At 46.5% G+C, this 25,328-nt stretch overlaps 1 protein-coding gene across 1 annotated transcript; it reads right to left on the bottom strand.

The window, feature by feature from the left end:
* Nucleotides 1–2,451: 2,451 nt before the first annotated feature.
* On the bottom strand, nt 2,452–4,398 carry LOC136487870 (uncharacterized). The gene is made up of 6 exons (XM_066484976.1): nt 4,273–4,398; nt 3,945–4,015; nt 3,347–3,563; nt 3,059–3,256; nt 2,796–2,969; nt 2,452–2,715 (listed from the first exon to the last, which is right to left on the bottom strand). Exons 1-6 carry the CDS (start codon nt 4,396–4,398, stop codon nt 2,452–2,454), a joined length of 1,050 nt encoding a protein of 349 aa, XP_066341073.1.
* Nucleotides 4,399–25,328: the final 20,930 nt, after the last annotated feature.

The following is a 25,328-nucleotide window of genomic DNA, read 5'->3' on the forward strand; positions in this document are numbered from 1 at the left end:
TGCTTGGTTGGAAAGGCGCACTAAGTAAGAACCTTAAATAATGCATGCTGAACTGGAAATGTCAGTCAGCGTTGATTATGATTCAACCGTGCCGAAACTTTGGTTAGATACAAAATCCTGTACGGTTTCAAAGCAGCCCATGCCAGGCCAGGCCGTATCGATCACTACACCAATTCCACGGTGTGGAGAAACTAAAATAATCCATATTCACCAGCGTTCAATGCTCACTGCTTGCCTTCACTTGGAGACACGTTACTTAAAGGCAGGTCTGTTTCTTGTATTGTAGCTATTTTGCACATGCATGTTCGACATGCTTCCTATTCCTATTACTATACCCTAGAGTTTTGCTGTTGTGCGCGTTCCAGGTTATATATTCAGGCGACTCAAAAAGAGGTCCATATTTAGCGGGCACTTTCGCTTGCATATAGTGATTTTTGAGCAGGAAATGCGTACTGACTAGGATATTAAATCCACTACTTGCAACTTAATTACCAATGACAAGCTGTGCTGGATTTCTCGGGAACTGTTTGGTTGGAGGTGTCCCGGTCGGCTGCCTGGGTCCCTGGGCAGGCAGCGTCGCCATTTCGGACGCCTGGGACTATGATAGTTGGCAAGCGCAAGCATGTTCACACGGATAATTTCGAAAGTTCGTTTGACTTATAAGCCGTATTTTTTCAGCCAACGAATAATATTTTTCTCTCACAACAAATCAGTCAACAGTACTTTCAGCCATGGCTTATCAACCAAACGAACAGAGCATTAGGTAGGCTGCAAAAGGTACGCCGCATGCGCTGCGGGACCATCAACCTATTCATCTCTCTCCTGCAACACCGCGTCGGCCCATCTTCCGTTGCAGCTTCCAGTGCCGCACCCAGCACTGACGGCCGAACTGACCTCACCGCTCCGTGTGAGCAGTACTGTGAGCTGGAATGGTATTGGTGCTACACTACAGCAGATGTGTGCTTTGTCGAGTGCAATTGCACTCGGCAAAGAGCTATCGGCATATCCCTTCACGACAAAGGCTTCTTTGCCGAGTGCCGCATGTCGGGCACTCGGCAAAAGATTTTTCAAGTGCCACGACGGCACTCGGCAAAGAAAAGTCACCGTGACGGCCAGGTCACGGTGACGACCCCTTTGCCGAGTGCCACGCGTCGGCACTCGGCAAAGAAATGTGTTTTTTATTTTTTTTAAAAAATGCTTTGCCGAGTGTCTGCATCTGGCACTCGGCAAAGCTTGTTTTTTTTTTGGATTTTCTTTGCCGAGTGCTGTAGGTAGGCACTCGACGAAGCAGTTTTTTTTTTGAATTTTCTTTGCCGAGTGCCTTGACCATGGCACTCGGCAAAGCTGGGAAGCTTAGTGTCCCAGATTCCCAGATTCCCAGTGCCGAGTGTCATGACACTCGACAAAGAAGTGAACAAATTCAATTTTTTTTTGGTTTTTAGTCTTCCATCGTTGCAAACAAGATATACATCATGTATAATATCACACAAATATATATATAATACAAATGTATATCACAATCCACCACAAACACAAACATAGCATACAAGTATCACAATCTCGACTCCCAAGTCCAAAGTCCAAACACACAAGCATAGTTCATAAAGTTCACAAGTGCATTATATCACAACGGCTGCCATTTGAAGCTCACGGCGACGGTCCGGGTTGGGATGGCCCAACGTGCGATCCCGGCGACCCTCCGAGGTGGTTCGACGCCGCCCCCGATTGATGCTACACAAAATAGAAGAGATTACACGTGAGCGACAAGAGAAGAGATAAATATGCAAGATAAATATACGCCACTACACCACCACCACCACATCACCGCCATCACCAACGCTTCACCACCAACACTTCACCACCACCACCACCACACCACCACCACCATGAGCACCACAACACCGTGACCACCACCACCAACACCACACCACCACCACCGCCATGACCACCACACCACCACCACCACCACCACCACTAGGTTTCTCTAGGTTTCACTAGGTTTCTCTAAGTTTCAGCATAGAAAGTAAAATTTCATACTTATACTCATCGGGGTAGAATCAGGACGTTGTGGAGGTGGATCTGGAGCAAGTAGCGTCTGTGGGATCGCCCAACCTTGTTGCTGGCCAATTTGCTGCATGAACTTGATCATCTCGGCCATCTGCCGCTTATCTTGCTCCCGCTGGGCCTCCAAAGCCTGTAGCCTCTGCCGCTCGGCCTCTCGCTCGGCCTGCAGTTCCTGCACCTGGGCCTGCAGCATTTGACCCCAATGTTTCAATAATGCATAGGTAAGGTATGTAAAAGTCAAAGAACGACGAATGAAACAGGAATGCTTACCTGGAGTGCCGACACCACGGTCGGCCGTTGGCGTATGGGCACGCTTGAGCTCGTGCTCGCTGCTCGGAGCTGGTGGAGAGGAGGAGTAGAGGCCGTGTCCAGGACGATGTCGCCAATCTAGAACCGCCCATGCTTCTTGCCTTGCCCTACCCTCATCACGAGCTGAGGATCAAGGCGCTCCTCAGTTCTCGGATCGTAGCCCGGCCCATGGACTGACCTTGCCGCCTCCGTGTATGAAGAGAGGCGGGTGTGGACGCTGGAGTTGGTGTATGCCTCAAGCGGGGCATCTAGGTCGTACTCGATGTCGGCCGTCGCCTTGCCCATGTGAGCCAGAGCATATGCCTTGAGTTGACCAACTGGCTGGCCACCGTGTGCATCCAACTACGAGAAAGACAACAACATGTGGTTAGAAATGATGCAGAATTGAGCGCGGCTAGATTAGAGCAATGGCGGAGACTTACATATGCCTTTGCATATTTGCTGAGGCTACGGCTGCCCTGATGGTGAGGTACACCTGGCATCTGCAAACGCCTGTCGCGGGCCTCCTCGTGCTTCTTCTGCCAGTCCCCGTCCAACCAGGTGTCCACAATATATTCCCAGCAATCGGGGTGGGTGGCACACCAGCTTGGAATCGCCTACAGGACATCAAGTAGACGACATATCAGAAGATCAAATTAGGCATACTTAATCTCAAAAGAAATGAATATTCATGTTTTGTATTTACCTGTATGTACTGCTCCCTTGTCAGCGTCATCCGTCTTGCCTCCTCTTTGTTGACACGCCTGAGTAGGAACTTGGCGTTGTAGTCTATGTGGGCCTGGAGGCGGGACTCGTAGTGCAAGTCCGTGACACGCCTTTTACAGGAAGCGTAAGCCACCTGATACGCACTTTCCTCCTGTCCCTCCTGGATTCTAAAGAAGTCCTGCATAAAGACACGAGGTATCCATTATTTTATTTCAAGAATGTCCAATGAATGCGAGGAATTGAGGAATGTAGTGCAATAAAGACTTACCCACAACTCCCTAATCACTCGATCTGCCTTGTTTCTGCAGCGGATGCCATTATGATCTGGAGCATCCTGCACGAGGGCATAGTGGTCGAACGTCCAGGCCGGCTCCCAATCCTGATCTCCTTTCCTAACCAGGCCAGGGAAGTGTTCCTTGCACAGAAGTCCCAGGATGCCATTCACATTGCGTGCCGGGGGCGCCTGGTCCACAAGCACCCAGTTCCTACACAAGTGGTCCACAATAGTTATTAGTTGTTATTATGAATTTTCAACATATCAAATGAAGAACATATGAAGTTACTTACTTATCGCCCTCGGGTGCAATCAGTGGGCGCCTCTCAACAGGTATCGGTCGCTTCGAGAGCTTTGCGGGACCTCGCTGGTAGGGCTTTGATGTACTAGAGGAAGTGGAACCCCCTACCATCGCCGCCTCCTTGTCCTCCATCGCTGGAACCGCCTCCTCGTCCTTCGTCCGTGGACCCCCGTCCCCATCCACCGTGTGCTGAAGGTCGCGTCGTGCACAGAGTCACGTGAGGAGCTACGCCCGTGGTTAGTCAACGGCTCCCACCTAGGCCTGCCTCTCGGCCTCCTCGGCCTCTCTGACGCCTCCGCCTCCGCCATGTCCCTCCGGTTGGCGTAAACCGAGGGGCAGCTCCTCCTAGTGGGCCCCATCACCTGCAATTAAAAAGAGTAAACCAGTAAGTACAGATAAACGAGATGTACTTAGTAAGAGATGCAAAATAAAGAAAATGTAATTACAAAATAACATATTATTACATGTATTTCTAATATTCTTCATGATCGGGATTATCTGGACGATAGGTATCGTCATCACTATCAAGATTGTCCAAATCCTCAACAGCCTCATCCTCATCGTTGTCATTGCCTAGTCATAGTCCATCAAGCATTTCCAAGTCCTTCGGATCATGCACCTCATTTGCAGCGTCCTCGTCAACAACCCATTCCTCGTCTGCTTCCATTTCGATCTCTCTGATTAAGTCTATCTCAAGCATCCCTGGTAGCCCCTCTTCTTGTTGATAGAACTCTCTGTCATGCATGTTTGGGTTCAAGTTGTAATCATCAGGGTTTGGGCGAGGTAATCTACCGTGTGGTCATACCTTGTGCACAATATACCAACCCTGAAAACATGGGTCGGTTTTGCAAGCATATGGGCAATAATAAACTTGTGTGGCTTGTTGAGCCACAATATAGGATCAAACCACTGGCATTCTCCTAGATAGAAGGAATCCTGTCGAGTTTCGACTATCCCAAGTTGATGGGACTTTCTCAATACTGTAGGATCAAACCACTGGCATTTGAATATGACAGGATTAAGTGCTTTGGAACCACGGTAGTCGAGCTCATATATTTCTTCAACTATCCCATAATACTCCTCCTGATCAAAGCTGGGCGTAAATACTCTGGTATTCGTGGTCCTTGGATTGGGACGACTCTGCTCGTACCTTGTTGTGTGGAAGCGATATCCATTCATGTCATAAGCGTTAAATGACAAGACCTTATAGTCAAAGCCATTGGCCACCTATTGTAATTCAGCACTTATAGACACATCCCTTTGGCACTGCAAGTTCAAGCAGGAGAGAAATGAAATCAAGCAACTTGGAACGTCAAACTTAGTAAGAGCTAAGTTGGCCGGTACCTTTTTTTGTAACCATGTAATGAAATCAGGCGAACCATGTTGAAGAAGGGTCTCTCGTTCATGGTCAGAAGGTGGCCTTGAATGATGCCAGGATTCATCAAAAAATTCCCTACACTGATAAGGAACAATGTTGTTGGATGTACAAAAGTTACGGAGTATGTAACAAGTTCGTTGAGAACTTACCCCAGATACGTTTCCACTTCGTCAAGGTTGGTCAACACGTAGAGCATGATCTTGCGCCACTCTTCATAGCTCAAGGTCTTTGTGGTCGCTCCACTTGCTCTCCCGCGTGGCCCTTTGAAAAGGCTAAGGGTTGATTCATTTTCGTCCTCGTTGTACCGAGCGGGTGGATTATGCACGCTAGGAAGGTTCTCATTATAGTATGTTGTTGTGAAGTTTGACACCTCCTTATGAATGAATGCCTCAGCAATGGAAGCCTCAATCCTACCTTTGTTTCCACATTTCTTGCGAATAGTCTTTAGACATCTCTCGATTGGATAGCACCAATGGTTCTGCATGGGCCCCCCCATTCGTGCCTCGGACGGGAGGTGCAAAATCAAATGCTGCATCGACAAGAAAAAGCTAGGTGGAAAGATCTTCTCCAACTTATAGAGCAACAGAGGTGCCACTTTTTCCAACTCCTCAACCACTTTCACAGATACCTCCTTGGCATAAAGATGGCGGAAGAAAAATCTCAACTCTGCCAGCACCTTCCAGACATTCTCAGGGACATAGCCTCGAACCATCGATGGAAGAAGCCGCTCAATCCATATGTGGTAGTCATGACTCTTCATCCCTAAGACTCGGCCAGTCTCTGGGTTTTCTCCCCTCCTCAGATTAGCTGCATACCCATCTGGGAACTTTAACGTCTGCATCCATTGCATCACTTCCGTCCTGTGCTTCTTTTCTAAGATGTAATCGGCCTTAGGCCTTTTCCATGGCTTGCTGTCTCTTGGAGGTAGCATCTCTAGCTTTGGTCTATCGCATAGCGTTGCCAGGTCCACTCTGGCCTTAGGGTTGTCCTTTGTCTTGTCAGGAATGTCCATGAGTGTTGCCCAAAGTGCTTCGGCGACATTCTTCTCAGTGTGCATTACATCTATATTATGTGGAAGGAGAAGGTCATCAAAATAGGGAAGCCTCTCCAAGCCCGACTTATGACTCCACATATGTTTGACACCATATCCCACAAAGCAATCTTTCTTTGGATTATCTTTCTTTCGACTATCTTTCTGTGGATTGACCACGAGAGCATCTATCTGAGCATGAACCTGGGCACCAGTCATCTTCTGAGGTTCAGGGTCGGTCACCTTGACACCTTTCATGAAGTTCTTGGTGTCTTGTCTGAATGCATGGTTAAGAGGGAGGAACTGTCGATGCTTGTCAAACGACGAAAACTTGCCACCCTTCTTCAACCAAATGAACTCCAGAGTTGTCTTGCATACTGGGCATGGGAACTTCCCGTGGACACACCAGGCGCTGAATATCCCATACGCCAGGAAGTCATGCATGGAGTACTGGTACCAAACATACATTTTGAAGTTTTTCTTTGTAGCTTGGTCGTAAGTCCATACCCCTTCATTCCAAGCACTGATCAATTCATAATAAACATGCTCCATGTACACACCCATTTTGTTTCCCGGGTGTCCAGGAATTATCAACGTCAAGAATATGTTTTGCCGTTGAAGGAGGACCCCAGGGGGGAGATTGAGGGGGATAGCGAACACGGGCCAACAAGTGTATGGGGCCGACAACATTCCATAAGGATTGAACCCATCCGTTGCCAGCGCAACACGTACATTACGGGGCTCAAGATCTTTGTCACAATGCTTGCGATTAAAGCTTTTCCATGCTTCACCATCAACTGGATGTACCATCTTGTCAGGATTGTATCGAATGCCATTCTTGTGCCATGTCATCTGTTTCACGGACTCCTCGGTCATGAATAGCCGTTGGAGCCTCGGTATGATCGGAAGGTGCCGTAGGACTTTCATGGGGATCTCAAGCTGCTCCTTCTGGCCATCACCTTTGTCTACCTCCACATACCTAGAGGATTACACTTTGGATAGTACTTTACATCCTTGTAATCTTTTCTAAATAGGACGCACCCCTTCGGACAATAATGTATCTGCTCATACGGCATCTTAAGTGCACGAAGGAGTCTCTGTGACTCATAGAAGCTGCTCGGTAGATATGACCCTCCGGAAGCAGCCCACCAATAACTGCCAACATACCATCGAAGCAGGCTCGACTCATGTTGTACTGGGACTTCAATCCCATTAGGCGTCCAATGGCATTCAGTTGAGAAACCATTGCCTTCTCGTGTAGGAGCTTCTGTGCCGAAGACAACATTTGGTAGAATGCCTTTCCGGTTGGCTCTGGCTCCTCCTCCTCATCCTCCTTCTCCTCCTCATCCTCCGTAGGTCTTTCAGCGAACGTTGCTTCATGAAAGTCACCTAACCATCCTGCTACCCCGCCATCAGCATCAAATGCCTCCAAGCGTGGTCTCACCACCTCCTCTCTAGTACGATGGGCTTCACCATGGAACACCCACCGGGTATAGTTTGGCGTAAATCCATACTTGCAAAGATGTTCCCCCATGATCTTCCTTGTTTTTCTTTTCCTGTTTCCGCATTCGCTACAGGGACAGAATGTGTCTCTCGCTCCTTTAGCTGCCTTGCCAAATGCTTGGTTCAAGAAACCCTCGGTCTTGTCCATCCATTTATGGGTGATTTTAGCCTGACTTGGGCGGCCCGTGTACATCCACTCACGGTTATCTATCCTCTAGCATATACATGAGCGAGTAATATAACCACCAATTGCATCTAAACGGCGTGCCTACTGTCTAATGGGTGAGGATAGGTCCTAATCCCACCCGTGGATGCGTAGATGAGGTTAGTTTACATGCTCTACTCCGATCCAAGATAGAATTTCAGCAGCACCTCCCCGCTGTTCTCCCGATACACGTCCTAGAAGGGAGAGTGTGTATCCGGAGAACAACAGGGAGGTGGTGCCGAAACTCTGTCTCGGATCGAAGCAGAACATGGAAACTACCCCATCTATGCATCCGCGGGCTGTCCAAAAAAAGTGGACAATCTGAAACAGATACGGTCTTAGATATGCGAAGATCCGCATACCTCCAACCGTATCTGTTTTGAACGGGAGACGCCTAACTGGGTTACACCGATCTACGACAACGATAAGGAAGAGAGGTTATTTATACCTAGGGTGGCGGTAGAGTCAGGCTAGCGGGGCAGTGGGGAGGCGACGCTGTGCAGGCAGGACCGCAGCGCCAACGACGACGATCGGGGTCGCCTACGTACTCCGGGTCCCCTCCGATGGGTCCTGCTCTGCAAAAGAAGAATTATAATACTATAAGTTAAAAATTTTGGCAGAACCTCCCCTGTACGGGGAGGTTTCCAAAACCTGCAAGAAAAAAGCCGTCATGATGGCCGACAGCATATATACGACACGAAGGCCCACACATCCACGTACGACATGAAGGCCCACAATCCACGTATGGCACGAAGGCCGTCAATGACATACAAGGCACGAAGGCCGACAACCAGGGGGGCTTTATACCTTGGGTGGCGGTGGAGTCGGGCGACGCGGTGCCGGGGTCACCTTCGTCTCCAGCGAGGGGCAGGGACGATGGCGGGGACGAACGGCGAGGGGTGTGGCCGGCGGCCGAAGCTCCTCCTCCTCCCTTCTTCATCCTCCCTTCTCCTTCTTCCTTCTCCCTTCTCCCCTCCTCCACCTCCCTTCTCTCCTCTACTCCCCTACTCCTCCTCTCCTCCACTCCGATGGTTCAGCGGCGGGGGGCAGCCGGGGCAGGGCACCACCAGTGGGTCCGCGTCCGGCGGCGGAGCGGGGCCGGGGCGGGGCCGACTGCGGCGGAGGTCGGGCAGCGGGGGGGGGGGGGGGCAGGGCCGGGGCGGGACGGCGCACCACCGGCCGGGGAGGGCAGACCCCGGCGTCGGTGGTCCCCAGCGGCGGGGTGGGGCCAGGGTGCACGGCTGTGAGAGGGAGAGTGGGAGCGGGCCGACCGGCCCGCTAGGGTTAAGTGGGGCGGCCATTTGCCGAGTGCCGAGATGCGGGCACTCGGCAAAGAAATTCAGGGGGGTTCTTTTAATCCGAAAGATGAAAAAAAATATGAATATTCTTTGCCGAGTGCTGCAAGCGTGGCACTCGGCAAAGAGGTTCCTTTGCCGAGTGCCAATTCCGACACTCGGCAAAGTATTTTTATTTTTTTTTATTTTTGTTTTCAAAATTTTTCTGTGGCATTTATACAGTACCTTGAAGCACATGTTCCAATTTGGAACTTTCTATGACTTTTTGGTATATTTTTTAAATTTTTTATGTTTACTTGAATTTTTCTCGAAAAAGTAAATTTGAACTGCTGGTGCATGAAATATTAGAATTTAGCGATTCAAAAAATGGTATTCATGTTTTTGAGTGTATTTTGAGGCCGTGTGCAGGGACATTCGTGAAATTTCGAACATCTGTTTCATGAAACATGACCACCAACTTGTTAAAAAAGTGTTTTTAATTATATAAAATGCAAACGAAGTCCGGAAATCACGAAACTTGTCGAGGTGTCGTGTCATCGCATGTAGAGGCTGTGGTAAAAAATTTAGAAGTTTCCGAGCAGGTTGTGATGTACGATGCCTAAAACCCAGACATCTCCACCGTAGCTCTGCGCCACCGTTCGGCCCGCCGCCCTCTGGGCCAACACGCACACGTCGACCCGCGCACACGCGCCGCGCCACCGTTAAAACAGACCCGCACCGGAGCTCGCACCTCCGCTTCGCTTGGCCCGCGTGCCACCGCTCCGGTTGTCAAGCACAAGGCACTCACTAGCTAGCACCTGTACGTGCTAAGTGGTGGAGACTGGAGATCGACAGGAGCCAGGGGTAGCCGAGGCCCGAGGAGGCTGCAGGGTGAGGACCTATATGTAGTGTAGGGCTAGACTATCAAGTAGGACGACGTGCTCGAGGTCTCAGGCGAGCTGGCCACCGGTGCGTCCGCACGTTGTTCCCTGGGGCCTGAGACGCCGCGCTGCTGTTGGCCATGGATCAGTCCGTGCTCGACTGCTCGGCGGGAGGAAGAACCGCCCAGATTGCGGGCCCTGTCGCCGACGCCGGTGCCACCGTCGTCGAGACCTCACCGCGCAGCGCCGGTGCTCCCTCCTGGCCGTGTCTGGCCTCGCCGCGGAGGCACCGGTGCTCCCTTGTGGCCGTGCCTGCCCGGGCAGGTCCGCGCCCGCGGCTCCTGCGTGCTCGTCAACGGTGGCAACCGGCAACGGTTCGAAGGGGGCGTGTCCTTCCTGCAGCGCACATCACACAAGCACAGGCGTGGTGGTATGGGCGGCAGCGGCAAGGGCGGCCCTCATGCGTGCTCTATGTGCCCCGATGTCGTGCCAGTAGAATATGGTATTGGCTTTAAATCTTTTTTAAACTTGACTATAGATGTATTCTTGAATATTTGGACCATATGCTAAGGCAGGCTTTGCATACATGCAACCTCAAGAAGTCAGGTTGTAAAGCTAATTGATTGGGTCTAGGTGAAGTCCAATAGTGTTGAATTTGCAGTAGCCTATTAGACCAATGGGCAAGTGCTTATTGACTTGGCTCAGTATCGAGTTAGGAAAAAAATTGATAAATAGTTGAGGTTGGATCCAGGCCAAGGTGCACTGTGAACTTCCTTCTGAGATTTTTCAAAATATATTACCTTCGTGCTGGAATCAAACAGACCGAAGAGACATGTCTTCGTTGATCCGCAGAAATGATGCCAAGATGGACCCAAAGGGATGTCTGAGATAGCTGCGAGACTGGCCTCCCTTGCCAACGGGCCGGAGGACTTTCGTTTGATGATAAGACTCAAGTCTTGGGAGATCAAGCCAAGCTATTTGACATCAATACAAAAGTCGAAGCCGAAGGCCAACTCGAAGATACGAACGAAGATGCTGGACGGCGTCGGGATGAACGGATCTTCGGCTGGGAGAAGAGACGTGGTCAAAGAATGAATATAATAAGGAGAGTCTTGCATGACCCTAGTGTAATTACCATTGTAACCTTTTGACATTTTTGCCTAGGGGTCACACCAAATATGCCTGCTTTTAGAGGGCATTTAGAGCACTAGAAATGACCCCTGGCCTCCCTATAAAAGGGGTTCCACCTCTGCTGTACAAAGGATTGAATTTTTGAGTGATTTGAATTCCAGGAGTTCTTGAGCTCCAGTCTTCACTATTGCCCTTACTTTCGACTTACTGCTTATTGTTACCTTCGGGTTTAACATCAACAGTTGGCGCCCATCGTTTGTGTGTGCTCGAGAAAATCCCATGATGCCACCAAAGAAGATCACCAAGAAGCCACTGGCCATCGAAACCTGTCCCATAGCAGAGCAAAGCTGAGAACACCCACCACACCAAGAAAACCAACACAGCCGATGACTAAGTCACCGATAGGGTCTTTGAGCCTGTCCAATCTAGAGAAGAGACAATCACCCATGCTGTGAAGCTGAGAAAGGTCGAAGCCAAACCTTTGGGCCATCCACGAAGAGAGACAAAGGGAGATCAAGACTACTCAAAAGGAGCTCGAGTAGGCCTTGGCGGAATTCGAAGAGCAGCAGGTGCAAGAGTGGTTGATGATACGCCGAATGCTCGCAGAGCTAAGGCAAGCGAGGAGAAGCGAAGTGCGAGCGATGCCAACAACAGGGCAGCTCAGATCCGGCTAGCAGATCGAGCAAGCAAGAAGGCAAGTGCAAGAGCTCGAAGTCGAGCTATATGAAACCCATCCAACGACTATCCCCCAACCACTCAAACCGCTGGTACACATCATGTGACTAGCTTCGGGCTCAGGCCAGCAAATCTTACATAGCAGGCCCATCGATTACACTTGCCCACTCCCAGAAAAGGCTGCAACTGGCCCAGTGGCCCCTGCCTACAAACCCTAGCACTCTTCCCAGATACAATGGCCTCTTCAACCCCAAACAATTCCTCATGACCTACGAAGCTGCCATAACTTCGGCAGGTGGAGAGGATGTAGTGCTGGCCAAGTTTTTCATCATTTGTGCAATGGTGCAGCACTCAATTGGTACACAAAGCTGCTAGGGTTGTCCATCCAACCATGCTGTCAAGACTTGAGGAGAGAAGTTATCAAAAACTTCACTATCATGGAGAGCCAGGAGATGTCATATGGAGAGATGTCAATCATGCAACAGCCGAAGAAACTGTTGGAAAGCTACTTCTAAAGATTCTTAACACTGAGATCTTAGGCTCCACGTATCTCAGAAGAGTTGGCCAAGCATGTAGCAATTCAAGGGCTCCTGCCATGGTCCCTTCATGCAGCACATTGCAAGAAAACCACCAGCAACACTGGGGAAGCTCTATGAGTAGTTCAAGAAGTACTACAGAGCAGACAATGATAATCGCTTGAGGCTCGCTAGAGACGCTATCCAAAAACAGCAAAACCAACCCACCCAAAAACCAAACAATAGAACACCTTTCTACCCACAACACCGAGCCCAATATGTCATGCAAGTCGAAGTTGGAGCTTCGAACCAACTCAAACCCTCCTCATACCAACCCAACCCTCCCAACAATTCCTTCCAAGAACCCAAAAACAAACCTAGCCAGAGAGGCAAAGGAAGAGGTAGAGCACCATCGAGCAATCCAACTCATTATTGCGCCTATCATGGCAAGAACTCAACGCATGACAATGAGCAATGCCGTGACATCAAAAAGACAGTGGAGAAAATGCGGTCTGAAAAGCTCGAGGGTGCCTCAAAGCCAGCAAGCCACAAAACACACCCCCTATTCCTGCACAACCATACCATCCTATATTCCCAGCCCTAAATTCAAATGTTGTACATGCTTCCACATCGGCAAGCACGTACATGCAACCTTCGGTTGCATTCCAACATTACTTTCCCAACTCTATCCCCAATTCTTCCCAACCCTACCACTTACTACAACTTCCAGCCAACCCAACTACTCACACCCAAACCCAACCAATCAAGGTTGAGGAGCTACCCCCAGCCCCTCAGCAAACTTCAAAACAAGAAAGCAGCACGAGCACTGCACACTGTATACCCAGCTTTGGGTACGTCATGCCCATCACCGGCGGATCCTCTATTGACTTCAAGAATAAGAGGCAGCGAAGGGACTATTTCCGTCAGGTCAAACATCTATGTTGAGGGGTTAGTCAAGAAGACTCCATGATCCCATATACCCGATCACGTTCGCCTGAAGAGGATCTCAAGATAAAAAAATTACCCACATAACGACGCCATGGCCATCAAAGCCAACATAGCAGGCTGGACCATTGGCAAGATCCTGGTGGACACTGGCAAATCAGTAGACATCATCTTTGCTAGCACACTCAGAAGCATGACCAACATCAACCCAAACACCCTCGAACCTTCGGACACTCCACTCATTGGATTTGGGGGCAAGAGAACCAAGGCCTTGGGAAAGATCACATTACCAGTATCATTCAGCATCACCCTCAACACAAGAACCAAGCAAATCACCTTCGATGTGGCGGAAATGAATTTTGATGACAATGTAATCTTCGGCAGAGGAGTCATAAATGCTATCGATGTTGTCATTCGCCAGTCCTTCCTCTCTGTATGAAGATACTAGCTCCCAAGGGAGTTATCACCATCTTCGGGGATCAAAGAGAGGCAAGAAATATTGAGAAGACCTATATGCTAGGGCAACATAATTAATGTGCACTTGCTCGAAGAGGGGGTCAAGTCAGCAGGCTATGAGAAAGACCCAGAATATCCCGAGGACACTTTGCCAAGGGATAATGAGAAGAAAAGCATGATCGAAGCTGGCTCCCACCAAAAAAGTGCAACTCGAAGATGATGTCTTCGATAGATTAGTTACCATCGGTGCTGATCTAGAACCGATGGAAGAAAGCAGACTCATGGAGTTTCTACGTAACAACAATGATGCCTTTGCTTGGTCAGCCAACGTGCTCAAAGGAGTGGATATAGCCATCATTGAGCATAGGCTCGATATAGACCCCAAAACAAAGCCAAAGAAGCAACTGGCTCAAAAAGATGTCCGATGAGAAGTTGCAAGTAGTGAAAGCAGAGATGCAAAGATTGCTAGACTGCACACATAATCTATGAAGTCAAGTACCCACAATGGATGGCAAACACTATTCTAGTACTCAAGAAGAATGGCAAGTGGACGATGTGTATAGACTTCATTGATCTCAATAAGGCTTTCCCAAAAAAGTGACTACCCGAATTCCTAGGATTGGCAAGTTTGTGGAATGAGGCAGCAGCCAGTGAAATGATGTCTCTCCTGGATTGCTTTTTGGGTACCACCAAATGTGGATGAAGGAGGATGAGGAGAAAATGAGTTTCATCACCTTAGTGGGCACATATTGCTTCGTTCGCTATGCCGGAATGTCTCAGGAACTGTGGGCACCACATTTTGCTGCATGTCAAGTGAAATTTTCAAGCAAGAGTTATTCAAAACTGTCCTCGCATATGTGGACGACATCCTAATCAAGAACACGAAGAGGCAGTACCACATATCTAATCTCGCAGTAGCCTTCGCAAGAATGAGAGCGGCAGGTCTTAAGCTCAATTTTGAGAAATGTGTCTTCAGGGTCACAAAGGGGAATATCCTAGGTTGCCTGGTTTCCTCATGCCAAATCGAATGCTAATCCTGACAAAATACAAAAAATACCTGACATGGAGCAGCCCAAAGTGCATCAAGGATGTCCAAAAGCTGACTAGGAGGATAGCAGCTTTGAACAGATTCCTGGTAAAGTCAGCCAAGCAAAGCTTACCTTTCTTCGCGGTGCTGATCAAGAACGTGGGAAGTTCGAATGGGGGCCTGAATAGTGAAAAGCGTTTCGAGAACTCAAGTTACACTTGATGAGCATGACGAAGCTAACCACTCTATTGAGCACTCTCAGGCTCGAAGTTATTCTACTTAGAGATAGAAAAGATAGCCTATGCAGTGGCCATAGCATCTAGAAGGCTCAGGCATTACTTCAAACACTACGCCAGATTTGCACATCACCGCCGGCCTCATCACTGCCGGATTTGGGAGAACCGGCAGTGATGTAACTTCACTGTCGGTTATGAGCTTGAAAATGAAAAAATGATTGGGGCTGGGCTAAAACCGGCAGTGAAGGACCACATCACTGCCGATTTGTGGCTTGAACCGACAGTGTTTTGATGGGCACTCATCACTGCCAGTTTAAGCCAAGAGCCGACAGTGATTGGGCTCTATCACTGTCGGTTCTAGCCAAGAACCGACAGTGATAAGCCTACAACACAAAAAGGTTGCAGCCGTCCTCTCCTTCCTCCTCTCTTCCATCCCGAGAACAGAGGCGCGTGTTTGGACCCTTCCCTCCATTGTTGCGGCTGCTCTTCACCATGAAGCTAGTGCTTGGATTTTGAAGAATGGCTTGATCTTTTTGCTTTAAGGTTAGTAACAAACATCGACTCCTTTGATTTTGTTGCTTAATTAGCTTCGTTTTGATGGCTACATTGCTTGATTCTCATTCTAGTTCTTTCTCCATTCTAGAGAGCACCTTTCCAATTGGACATTTGTGCCAGGCTCAAATTGTGGTGAATCCATCATCCAAAAGGTTGGTGTCTATGAACACATTTAAATTCCTAGCTAATTATTCCATGGTGGTCAAGATCATCATTGTTAGTATGTGATGCTATATTTAGTTCTTAGAAGTAGAGTAGAATAGTTGTTCTTCAATATTGTGTAATAATTGTTTTTTACTATGATTTTCAATCTACATGGCCGGGGCTACCAATTTCAATTTTCCAATAATTAGTGTACAATAATGTTTTCCAAAAATGGTACTTTCGAGCTACAATTGTTGTTCATGAAGCTCGATTTCTTATTAATTCTTTGTAATTACTGTCTCAGTATTTTTTGTGTAGAGATGGATCGAGAGTGGATGCATCTGTCCCGAACGGACAAGCGGTACATGCATGTCGTCAGCCAGTTTATCACCAATGCCAAAGCCCATGCTGGGAATGGGAACCCTGTCTTCTGCCCATGCAAAGATTGCAAGAATCATAGGTACTTTCATCAAATTGAGTCTATACGATCGCACTTGATTACCAGGGGGTTCATGCCAAACTATACGATATGGACTATGCATGGCGAGGTTGGTGTGAATGTTCTGCAGGAAAACGATGATGATGTGGACATGCCTGACGTAGCCATCCACGATGCTAACAAGGAACCTGGTGTCAACACGGAACATATGGCCATAGTTAATAATGTGTTTAGGAACACGCTAGCTGACGACACCGAGGATAACGATGGCATTTTTCAGCTCTGTTAGAGTTCAAATCGACAAACAGATTGAGCGATAAAGGCTTCGATCAGTTGTTAGATATAATAAGGAAAATGCTCCCAGAAAAAAATGAGTGGCCAGAAAAGACATACTTGGCCAAGCAAATGATCTACCCCATCGGCCACAAGGTTGAAAAAATCCACGCGTGTTCCAATGATTGCATATTGTACCGTGGAGAAAAATACAAAGACTTGGACAAGTGCCCCAAGTGTGAAGCTCCACGGTACAAGGAAGGGCTGTTAGATGAGGGCACCAAAACCAGAGGAGGTCCTGTAAAGGTCGTTTGGTATTTCCCTATAGCTCCCCGGATGCATAGGCTATTTGCATGTGCAAAGTCAGCCAAGCTGTTGCGCTGGCATGGCGAAGAGCGTAAGAAAGATACAATGATGAGGCACCCCGCCGATGGGCATGACTGGAGGACTGTCAATACTATGTTCTATAAGGACATCGATGGAGAGGTAAGGCACCTTTGGTTTGCTTTGAGCACAAATGAGATGAATCCTTTCGACCAGGTTAGAAGCAATCATAGCACCTGGCCAGTGACGCTCTGTATATACAACCTTCCACCTTGGGTCTGTATAAAGCGGTCGTACATCTAGATGCCACTACTGATCCAAGGGCCAAGACAGCCTGGGAATGACATCGATGTGTTTCTGGAACCAGTGATCGATGAACTAGTGGAGATGTTTGAAAAGGGTGTGCCGGATGTTTGGGACGAGTACAAAAAGCAACATGTCACGATCAAGGGAGTACTTATCGCTACAATCACCGACCTGCCAGGTCGAGGTTCGTTGTCCGGAGAGAAGACAAAAGGCTATACAGGATGTGTCGAGTGCTTGGATGACACCGATGCGGTAAATCTACCAAATAACTCAAAGATAGTTTATGTGGGACACCATAGGTTCCTACCTAAGGATCACCCTTACCGTAGGAACAAAAAAGATTTCAACGGTGCTATTGAGAAACGCTTAGCTCCAAAATATCGAGATGGGCATGCGATACTTCGAGAACTCAACAAACTGGAGGTTGTCCTTGGGAAGGGGGACAATGCAGTAGCAGCGCCTGATGGGAGCGTTTGGAAGAAAAAAATCAGTTTTCTAGAAACTACCTTATTGGCCATTTCTAAGTGTACGCCACTGTCTTGATCCCATGCACATCACTAAAAACGTGTGCGCTAACACTCTTAACACCTTGATGGACACCGGGGGGACATCGAAGGATTCACTAGCCACACGCCTGGACATGCAACACTTGGGAATTAGGAAGAAGCTGCATCCCGTGGAGCTAGAGAATGGCCAGTTTGAACTTCCGGTTGCATCATGGACATTAAAGAAGGAAGAAAACGTGCGCTTATTTCTTTCTTCAATGAACTCAAAGTCCCGATGGGCTACTGTGCGAACCCGAAGAGGCTAGTGAACATGAGAGAACTCAAGTTCAACTATGGCCCTATGAAGGCCCATGACTATCATGTCATTATGACTTAGCTGCTCCCTGTTGCCCTACGTGGTATCCTCCCCCCAAAGGTCCGCGCCCCAATCATAAAGCTTTGCTCGTTCTTCAACGCGATCTCAAAAAAGGTCATTGATGTGTCCACGCTAGAGCAGCTGCAGCGGGACAAAGCCAAAACTCTCGTTAGGCTTGAGATGCATTTTCCGCCGACTTACTTTGATATCTCATTACATCTGCTCATTCATCTTGTTGACCAAATTAGAGTCCTTGGCCCAATGTACCTGCATCAGATGTTTCCTTTCGAAAGATTGATGAAAGTTTTTAGGAGGTATGTTAGGAACATATTCAGGCCAGAAGGGGGCATGGTTGAAGGATGGTCAACGGAGGAGGCCATTGAGTTCTGCACATATTATCTGGACATCAAAAGGGTCGGAGTTCCAGAATCTCGTCATGAGGGAAGACTACGTGGCAAAGGAACGATCGGGGAGAAATATGTTGTAGTAGACGACCCTGTTTCTTTCAGACAGGCACAGTTCGCTGTTCTCCAGCAAGCCGAGGGTGTGATGCCATACATTGATGAGCACAGGCAATCGCTGCAAACTCTGTATCCGAGCAGGTCACAGGCTTGGCTAGATAAAAAACATAAGGAGGAATTTGTCAGCTGGTTGCGACGTCGCTTGATTGGAATAAAGTTGGGTAATCAACTAGATGGCTTAGCCAAGGGGCCTTCGAGTACATATCTTAAGTACCAAGAGTATGAGATCAATGGATTCACATTTTACACAAAAAAGCAAGATGGAAAGAGCACATACCAAAATTGTGGTGTTTGTTTTGATGCTCACGACGAGAACGGCAATGTGCAGGCGACATACTATGGTTTCATAGAGGAGATATGGGAGCTAGCCTACGGTCTGTTGAAGGCAGCTCTTTTTCACTGCCAGTGGGTCCGGCTTGAGGAAATCAACACTGGCAGCGAAGGGTTCACTACCGTTGATCTCACCAAGACCGCATACAGAGATGACCCATTCGTCCTTGCAAGAGATGTTATGCAAGTCTTCTATGCAAGGGACAACAAGACAAAAGGAAGGCTAAAAGTAGTCCTAGAAGGGAAAAGGAAGATTGTCGGTGTCGATGGAGCGACGGACGAAGAAGACTACAGGGGCTATCAGGAAATGCATCCATTCGGGGCGAACGTACCCCTACCTATCCTTCAAGAGGGTGACGAACCTGCTTACGTACGAATTGATCACAATGAGGCCCTCATTGTTGATGCACCTAAAGATAGTTAGATTATTGTTAACTATGTAATCATTATGGAGACGTTGTATCAGTAATTTGCACTGAATATTTAATTTATATTTTGTGCGCATCTCTACAATTTAATTATTGACTATGTAATCAAATATTAAGATGATGTTCACAAACACTATTATTTGATAATTATAGACCATTAATTAATTACCATAGAATTAAATAATCAAGACAAATTTTTGTGTTATTTTAGAATACAAACTAACTGCATTATTTCTATTAATAAATATATAAAGGAAAGCAAACTAAGCAAACTCCCTATCCTAGTTCAGCGGTTAAGGCCGCGCACTCTGTACTCTGAGACCCACGCTCGAATCCTAGGCGGGCCAAACTTTTTTGATTTTGCATTTATTATTTAGTAGTGCATTACGACAGGATAAAAGAAAAAGAACAACTAATTCTAACGTAATCCCTATTCTAGCGTAGTGGTTAAGGCTCCAAACTAAGAAACCGGAGACCTAGGATCAAATCCTATGCTCGGAATTTCTTTTATATTTTTTATAAAAAGGCTACGAGACTATTATTTTTTTTATATTTTTTTACTAAAAGGCTGCAATGGCGGCAGGGCCCTTCACTGTCGGTTTTAGTTTTAAAACCGACAGTGATAGCGCTGCGATGGCAGGCTCCAAACCTTTTTTACTAAAAGGCTACGATGGCGGCAGGCACTTCACTGCCGGTTTTGGTTTTAAAACCGGCGGTGATAGCTTTTGTCACAGTCGGTTGCTTAAATTGACACAGAAGGCCCAATTCACTGTCGGTTTTTAAACTAAAACCGACAGTGATGTGTAGATGCTCCTCACATGCCAACAGTACTCCCATGACCACAACAGTTGGAACACTGCTTCCACCTACCCCGACAACGTTAGTTCAGAATTAAAAACATACCATGACTGCTGGCCCCTATAAAATGGCCCTCATCTAGGAGCTAGCCTCTCCATGCATGTTGGTTTCAGTCGGGTCTTATCAGCCATGATACAATATTTTCCTCTCACAACAAACCACATATATCGTTATGCATCGTAGTCCACCAAAATGGTGCACACATGAGGTCACCTTCACTGTCGGTTCTATTTAAAAACCGGCAGTGATGTCCATGCCCCCTATATAAAACAAACTACCGGCCACATATATCGATCCCACCCACCCACGAACTCTCTCAGTCTCATTTCTCACGTTTCACTCTCACTTCTCAAGAAATCCACTCTTTCTCTACGTGATTTGGTCATGGCTCCTGCATTTTCAAGGGTATTGATATGTTGTCTTCTCCAATATTGTATCTATATTCATTTGATCTATATTTATATTCATGTTTCTTTGCATTCTACATTTATATATATTCTTATTCCTTGCATTCGATCTATATTTAATTATGTTGCCACATTTTACTTGGAAGATTTTTTTTGTGCTATATATTTTATGTTCATATTTTTTTTGCATTTTATCGATCAGGTGGTATGAACAACGGACCTCCCCCACCACAAGAACCAGGTTTCCACCCTGGCGATGAGCCATTCACTCCTAATGTGGCCATTCCACGGTTCCCTGTTCCAGCTATTGTATGAAATATTTTCAACATCTTTTGTTTTTTGATGCTAACAAATAAGTGTAATTAGTTTAATATCATTGTTGCATGCATATATGTCGCAGACTATATCCCCAATAGATTGGCTACGAACAACACTTAGCTGGTTCTTTATCTCGGACATCATCGAGAACACGGCATCTAATGCAAGTGGTCGGCTATGGACGTGTGAACTCAGTTTTTTCATCCCTGTGAGGGGTTCAAATCATCGGAACCATATCCACGGGATGGGAATACAGAGCCCGGACGTGATAAGCGCCCAATTAAGTGCCGTGCGCATCTGTTTAGAGGCACTTCGATGTATTTGCTATGATGTGCCTGATTTCTCGCACTTTAAGGCACTTGCTTTGAATGCTGGTGATATTCCCATCCCGCAAGCAAGCGAATGGGTTGCAAGCTACAACCATACGGATGTGGTAAAATGGTCACTTATATCTGAGTCGTGGTTATTTGTTATTTATTATTGTAATAACATTCTCTAATTTTTTTCTTTTTCTCCGCATGCAGATTGCGCTATAGGACTTTACCTATGCTGCATGTGGCTTGTGGGCCGTTCTAGACCAAGCTACAAAGCAACTCGGGTACGATTGGGACTTCTGCAATGGAAACATTGGCTAGCTCACTACAGAAGGACGCCAATACTACATAAGGATTACTAACAGGGGCATTGGTCGTTCAGTAGGTTATATCTATGGCCGATCATTTTTTCGGTATTGTGAGGCTCGAGAGAGTGCACTCATATGGGCATTGGACTTCATCGATACAAGCGGATACATAATCCGTGACATCAATTACCATATATAGCTACAGAGGCATGTTAGTGTGCGTGGCCCGATCGATCCCGACAGTGATTCCAATAGTAATTAATGTTTATTTAGCTATGTTTTCAAGGTCGTAGCTTAATTGGGTTCTAATTTTAATATGTACGGCTTTGTGTGTTTAATTATTATCATGCATGTAATTCGTGTAACATTTGTTGGGCAATTAGAAATATACATTCCGGTGTCGTATTGGTCTCAAAATTATTCTCAGGCTTGCACATGCCACATGTGAAGGAAACACCAAGTTTGGGATTTTTCGGAGATGGTTTGCTACTTTCTGAGGTTTAATTGAATTTCCGCACGACGAGACCGTTTAATTATAGGTTGAACGTAGTCTACTCACGAAAAGATCCAGAATAGTGCCAAACTTTTACACAGGCTCTAATGTGCCCTAGGGATAAGAATTTTGTGAAGGTGGATGAAAAAATCTACTGGGTCTAAGATGAATTTCACCCACTTTTGTCTCATTTGGCACAGAGAAAAATATAATAAATAAAAAATGATCAGAAAAAACTAGAATTCTGTGTGGGGTCTTAATTTGGGTGTACATGCTTGCCAAAAAAATTTTAAGTCATTTCGACATAGGTGAAGTATACATGCTTCATAGAGATACATGTGCCCTTTCATCGAACTATGACTATACACATAAGTTATCAAGGTTTCTGTGGTTTATAGGCATTCCGGTGTCGTATTGGTCTCAAACTTTTTCTTAGGATTGCACGTGCCACGTGTGAACGAAACACCAAGTTTGGGATTTTCCGGAGATGGTTTGCTACTTTCTGAGGTTTAATTGAATTTCCGCGCGACGAGACAACTTAATTATAGGTTGAACTGAGTCTACCCACAAAAAGATCCGAAATGGTGCCAAACTTTTACACAGGCTCTAATGTGCCCTAGGGATAAGAATTTTACGGAGGTGGATGAAAAAATCTATTGAGTTCAAGACGAAATTCACCCTTTTTTGTCTCATTCAGCACACAGAAAAATATAATTAATAAAACAATTATTAGAAAAACCTAAGATCATGTGTAGGATCTTAATTTGAGTGTACAAGCTTACCAAAAAAATTTCAAGCCATTTCGACATAGGAATACATATGCTCATATTTATTCAGTATATAAAAGAATTTTTTTAATATATATAAACATCACTGTCGGTATTAAAAAACCGACAATGATGAGAAAAAACCGACAGTGATGCTTGTTATTAGTGTCGGTTTATTTTGAAAACCGGCAGTGATATATAAAAAATTAAAAAAAATTATGCCAGCTCTCGGGTTTAAGCTCGGGTCTCGGGCTACAGAGTTCAGACACTTAACCAAAAAAAATTTCAAGCCATTTCGACATAGGAATACATATGCTAAATAAATTATAAAATTAAACCAAAAAAATTGGGCCGCTCGGGATTCGTACACGGGTATCGAGGGCTGAGTTGCGGGGTCTTAACCATTGAGCAAGTAGGAGGTATTCGAAAAGTGTTGAAAAGATAAGTTCCTCATGCTGTAACCGCTACACGACAATCACTGCCGGTTTAAAGAATGGTCCGGCAGTGATGTACCCCCATCACTGTCGGTTTCTAATTAGAATCGGCAGTGATGAGGTCTGTTATAAAAGCCCGCCACGGGTTGAAAAATTTCAACCCCGCGCAAACCGTACCTAGCCCCGCGCTCCTCTTCTTCGACGCCGATGCCCGTGCACCGCCCTAAGCCGGAGCACCCGTCCACCGCCCCCCGTGCCGCTGTTCCCAGGCCCGCGCTCCTCTTCTTCGACGCCGAGGCCCGTGCACCACCCCACGTCGGAGCAACCGTCCACCGCCCCCCCGCGTCGCCGTTCCCAGCCCCGTGCTCCTCTTCTTCGCGGCCGACGCCCGTGCACCGCCCCACGCCGAAGCACTCCCCACGCTGTCCACCGCCAGACGCCGGAGCACCGCCGAGGCCTTCAGGAGCGCGCACGGACAGCTGCTTTCCCACCCCCACGGTGAGTGCGTGGCTCACTGCCCGCTAAGTGTTCGATGAAATGCCCCACGGTTGTTGTCTTCCCAATAGCAGCCAATTCCTATTCGATTGAGTTACATGATGTTACTCTTTGGTTTAACTATAGGTAGAGTGTCAATTGATGGATTCTTATCAAATGTGTACATGTATAATCGCTATCGGTAGAGTGTCAATTGATTTTGATGGAATGTATAGCATGCTTAAAAAAGGCATCTATAGATGTTTGTTCCAGAAAAAAAAGTTAAAAATAACTTTTAAAATTGGCTCAGCAGCAGCAACAAGTATGATTACTAAACCACATTGATCTCCAAATAATAGACAATCCAATTATTGAGGTTATTTTTTTATCATGTCAAGGATAAAGAACATTAAATAGATTTAGTTTGACCATATAACTTGAATAATAACTCTTGTTCAGTGAGTTACCATTACCACTTACCATATGTCTAATTTACTTAAATGTATAGGCAACCATAGCATGGTATGTAGTGCATGTTGGTCACATGCCTGGGATTTATCGAACCTAGGAAGATTCCTATGCTCAAGTCAATCGCTACCCTGGTAATTTGCACAAAAAATACAACACAGAAGCTGAAGCTTTGATGGCCTACTATAGTCATCCGGCCTACCTTGCAAACCATGGGCAACTGGCCTACTATGGTCCAATGAATGTAAACCTTGGCCATCCACTGGCACTGGAGATCGAAGAGAAGCCACCCGCCGGAGATGTGAAGATTATGAGAATTGCTCCTTGGTCTTGGAAAGATGTCATGCTTTTATTTATGGCTATGGTCATCGCTTTTCTTATTTGAAAGTTGATGTAGGCTTAGTTTCGTAGAACAGTAGGTGGACTTTCTTATTTGTGTTAATCTTGCTAAAAATCTGCTCAAGGTGTGGGACTCAAAGAAAAAACCATTTCATCATCTCGATGCACTGGTGGCAGTGCTGAATTAGTAAGCGATCCTAATAACTATTATTTTCTAATCACACATACCGCTTTCTAATGTTTTTCCTTTTAATGTTGCTCAGTGTCCGAAGAAGACATATCGGTGGGACGCCGGTCCCATTCAAGGTTGTCGAAATGGAGGGGAAGTACCTATCACTGCCGGCGGGAAATAATGAATGCGGGTTTTATGTAATGTGGGTAATGCTTCGCTACATCGGCAGGAAATCGGAAGAAGCCAATAAGTTGGTGTGTATAATCACCATTTCATTTATGTCTGTTAATAATTCAACAAAATGATTTACTGTTCCTCTTTGGATATCATCTTTTTTGAACGACAGCGCAAGAAATATAAGCACGAAAGGCTCCTAGACATGGAGATCGTCATACTACAATCGGAGCTGGCAAAATTCATCTTAGCCGAGGTATTGGAAAAAGCTGGAGTATTTTCTATTGCACAATCCGTGAAGTACAAGGACCAGTATGGCCTAGAGCGGCTTGCCAGATTATTGTAAGAAGTCCGAGAAGCATGTGTGAAGTCCAAGAACATTTCTTTTTTATTTTGAGGGATCCAGATGTGGATAAGAACATTTGAATTGTAATCGTAACATTTGTAATATTTAATATTGATGGACCTATCGTCTACGTAGCGTATATAAAGCGAAACCCGATTCCAAAAAAACATAAATTAAAATAAATTATAAAACAATAAAATACGAACGGGCCATCACCGCCGGTTAGCAACAAACCGGCAGTGTTGTCGTAACCATCACTGCCGGTTAGAAGCAAACTGACAGTGTTGTCTTGCTCAACACTGCCGGCTTGAACCATGAACCGACACTGAAAGTTACAAGAACACTGCCGGTTTGATCCATGAACCG

Source organism: Miscanthus floridulus, chromosome 10 (genome assembly GCF_019320115.1).
Source record: "Miscanthus floridulus cultivar M001 chromosome 10, ASM1932011v1, whole genome shotgun sequence".
NCBI classification, from domain to species: Eukaryota; Viridiplantae; Streptophyta; class Magnoliopsida; order Poales; family Poaceae; genus Miscanthus; species Miscanthus floridulus.

Coding starts and splice junctions, on each gene's coding strand:
- LOC136487870 (XM_066484976.1), bottom strand. CDS start 4,398: ATGCATGACAGAGAGTTCTATCAACAAGAAGAGGGGCTACCAGGGATG. Junction 4,016..4,272: donor ACGAGGACGCTGCAAATGAG/GTGCATGATCCG, acceptor TTTTAATTGCAG/GTGATGGGGCCCACTAGGAG. Junction 2,970..3,058: donor CAAGGGAGCAGTACATACAG/GTAAATACAAAA, acceptor GATGTCCTGTAG/GCGATTCCAAGCTGGTGTGC.